General features: G+C 52.1%; 1 protein-coding gene across 2 annotated transcripts in view; it reads left to right on the top strand.

The window, feature by feature from the left end:
* Positions 1 to 3,129: 3,129 nt before the first annotated feature.
* The window catches only part of CDYL2 (chromodomain Y like 2), a 240,705-nt gene continuing 240,194 nt past the window's right edge, over positions 3,130 to 3,640 (top strand). For both annotated transcript variants that reach the window (XR_002734661.2, XM_023226834.2), the window contains exon 1: positions 3,130 to 3,576. Coding sequence is in view for 1 of the 2 variants with exons in the window: in XM_023226834.2 (XP_023082602.1) it covers positions 3,553 to 3,576 (24 nt within the window). In the remaining variant the exon portion in view is untranslated. The remainder of the gene's footprint in view (positions 3,577 to 3,640) is intronic.

Raw genomic sequence — 3,640 nt, 5'->3', positions numbered from 1 at the left:
TAAGCCTGGCCAATCATAGTGTCCTATCAGTTATTGACTATGGTGATTGGACCAGTAAGACAGCATATGAGCTACATTGGCCAAATAGAGTCCTTCCCTGGGATTTAGAAATACTGTATGAGGCATAAGCTCAGATGAGTGGCCAGTCATATTCTTAGCTGCATGGAAGAAGCCTGTCTTCAATAGGAAAGATACCAGCTTGCAGAAAGAAGGAGAGAATAAGACAGGCTGTTTTATATCCTTTCAGACCTTGAATCCGGCCAATCCTGAGAGCAATTGCATTCTTTTCTAGTCTATGCGAGTCAGGAAATACTCTCTCGTTTTAAGTTAGAGCTTTCTATCAGTTGATCTTGAGTTACGACCAATATGAATAGTCTACTACAGTTTGTGGAAGATGGTAGCTATCTTCCATTCTCCATGAGCAACATTAGTTCTCTATCATCTGGAGAACCTAGAGCCTCACTGTTAATTGGTTGGGCTGACCTGCCTACCGTGGGTGAAGACCCTTCCCCCCTTCATCCCTCAGGAAGCACCTACCTTTTCTGGAAGCTAGCCATGGTCTGGGGGTAAGCTCAAAATAAAATGGCGTTATGACGGATGGGTAGCTCAGTCACTCAGTTTAAAACCTTAGTCATCTCTGTATCCTTTCCTTAGTCGCGGCCCCTCCCCGAGTCCTCAATGCACACACATCCTGTTAGTCATCAAGTCCTGTTGATCTGAATCGAATGCTTCATGGAAGTAGGTGGAGTAACCATAATGAAAGTTAGCCTGGTTCTTCCTTCTGAACATCTCGCAAATCCAGTTTTTCTTCTTCATTTCTACTGCTACCACTAGGGACCATTGCAATTGGTCTCCCTGCCCCTAACTTCAAACCCTGCAGTCGATTTCCCATATTTCTTCTGGAATTTGTTTTCTACAGCGCACTTTTGATAGCCACATGCCTTTGATTGATTCAAAAGTCGTCATCAGTTTCTCCACTGTTGACCTGCTAAATAGCAAACTTCTTAGCTTGGCTTTCAAGACTCTCCACGAACTGGCCCACATTCACCATCCAGGGTCCTGTGACCTCCATAAACCAGTCTTCTAATCTTCTCATACTCCTCCCATAGTAGAATTGCCTACCATCTACCCTGAATTCTTCTCCTCACTGAAAACACTGTCCTTCCTTTTCTATGAGTCTTCAAGATCCATTTCAGTCCTGAAACATTTCCTGAGCATGGCCATCCACACTAAGTATCCTCTTCTGTGAACTCTGTAAACAACTGTTGTCTAGACTAGGGTTTTTCAAACTGCACTCACATTCTCAGGGAGTACTTGGCCAGTACAAGTCAAGCTTTTGGTGTTTTTGTAAAACTACTGATTATATATTCAAATTTGGCTGACTATATTATTTCCAAGCCCAGTTTCCTTCTTGTCTTCTTCCAAATTACATCCTCATGCTATGGTGGTGCATTTATTCATGAGTACAAATTAAGAATCATTAAAATTTGTTTTGCTACCTACAGATAGAGAATTGCTTATTATTACTGTTATTATTTAAAACCATGACCACCGGGAAAATATCAATATGAAGAGAGAAGTGCTATAACAATTTCAACAGTTTCTAAGCCAAATATGCTTTCTGATTTATTAATTCCTTACCTTACCATTTTTTCCTTCATCATCTTCCTGTGGGATTTTAACTAGAAATTGGTATAAAATTTGTTATATTGGCTTAGTTGGAAAAACCTTCACTGTGTACCTGCTGTCTCTCAGGAACAGTGGAAGATGCTTGCGATACAAAGAAAAAAATATCCAGATGGATTCAATGTGAAAGGACATTCTAGGCAGAGGGAACAGCAAATGCAAACCCATGTGTCCTGGAATGAGCCTGACATGCTCCAGGTTCCATGGATTTTTTTTTTTTTTTTTTTTAGGATTCAAAAATTTGGTCACTTTTCAAAGTTTGACAACTTCTGGATTAAACAACTTCTCGAGCCCCTCTGCCATCTCACTCTCCATGAGGGCAGTCCAGGTTGAGACTCAGATACAAATCACCTTTATTGAGTTCTGCTGGGATGGACAGGCCACTTCATGTGTACATGAATCCTCTCCTTAATTCTATTTAAATCACTTAGGTGACTATCACCATCTCCCATCAAGGTTCAGTGACCTGCCCACAGCCTCCCACGTAGAAAATGAGCCAGGGAGCACGTGAGTTAATGACACATCACATCTGGAGCCAGGTAGGCATTTCATGGTGGGGATGAAGATCTTTCCTCGCATTTCAGAAGTCCAACCTTGCAGGTCCTGAAGTAACTATATACATATACTTTTATAAGGAGAACCCTTTAAGCAGAAGGGTGACCATTTATCCATGATATTGGTAGGAAGAGATGGCTTAGGAACGGGTTTGGGTTTTGGAGAGCTTCTCTAGCTCCTCCAGCTCCGCAACCTGTCACACGCAGGATGACCTTTTAGAAGAACAACTGGGTGCTCCATTCCACTCCTCACTTGCGGATTCAACGTCTCTGTGGGCAGGGTCCCAGCTGTGCCTGTCCAGGGACACTGTGCACTTGGGTTGACTTCGGTAAATGAGTAAGGGATGAGTGAACAAATGCGGGGAGAGGGGTTGTTGAGGGAAGGCCACGCCTGGTTCTAAAGACTTTTCAGGGTTTATTGGGTGGCCACGCCTGTCCTGGATCCCCATGGTGCCTCGGGATGGGCCATTTCATCCCTCCTCCCTGTGGCCTCCACATCTTACAACCCAGCCTGGAGGGAGGGGCCGCGCAGCCCCGAGGGGCCAGGTCTCCCAGGCGGTGCCCACTCCCCTCCTGGGTGGAGGAGGGAGGTGGGGACCCCTGGCCGGCGGGGCTCGGTTGGGGCCCCTTCCCTGAGGTCTGCAGCCGCAGCCCTCTACCTGGCTCTCCGGCCGCCCCTTCGCAGCCCCGGGTCGGGCACGCCCGGCGGGCACCTGGCCCGCCGCCCCCCAGGGGCCCCGCCAGCGGCCCCCAAAGCCGACCCGGGGTGGCTGGGCGGGCCCGAGCGCTCGTCGACTCTGGGACCGGTCCCCCGGGGCGCGGCCGGGCAGCAGCCCCCGCCTCCCCGCCCCGGGGGCCGGGCCGGGCTCCCGGGGGGCGGGGACTCGCCCAGTGGCAGCAGCGTCCGGGCCGGCGGCGGGCGCCGGGCGGCTTCCTGCAGGCGGCGCCGGGGCGAGCCGTTACCGGCTGCAGCCACCGCCGCCGGGTCTCCGGGTCGCAGGGGCCGCGGCGCTCGGGCCGCGTCCGTGCCTCCCGGGCGCGCTGCGCGGCCGTCGCTGCTGCCCGCGCTCGTGCCGCCGCCGCCGCCGCCGCCGCTGCCGGTTACGCCAGCCTCGCCGCCGCCCGCTCTGATTCTGCGCATAGGCAGCCCCCAAGCCTGTCATTCTGCAAAAACACAGTTTACTCAACACACCACACACACTCGCACACACACGCGCGCACACACACGCGCACACCGGCCCCCGCGCGCACACGCACGGAGGGCGCGAGCGAGCAGACGCGCACACCGGCGAGCCAAGTTCCGCAGCCTGGCATGGCTTCTGGGGACCTTTACGAGGTACGGGGACGCGGGGGCGCGGGCCGGCCCCAGCCCGCGGGCGGCGGCGGGCGGCGGCGGCGGG

Source organism: Piliocolobus tephrosceles, chromosome 17, assembly GCF_002776525.5.
Source record: "Piliocolobus tephrosceles isolate RC106 chromosome 17, ASM277652v3, whole genome shotgun sequence".
NCBI lineage: Eukaryota > Metazoa > Chordata > Mammalia > Primates > Cercopithecidae > Piliocolobus > Piliocolobus tephrosceles.
Note: the sequence above shows the minus strand (reverse complement) of the source record. Positions and strands in the feature narration are given on the sequence as shown.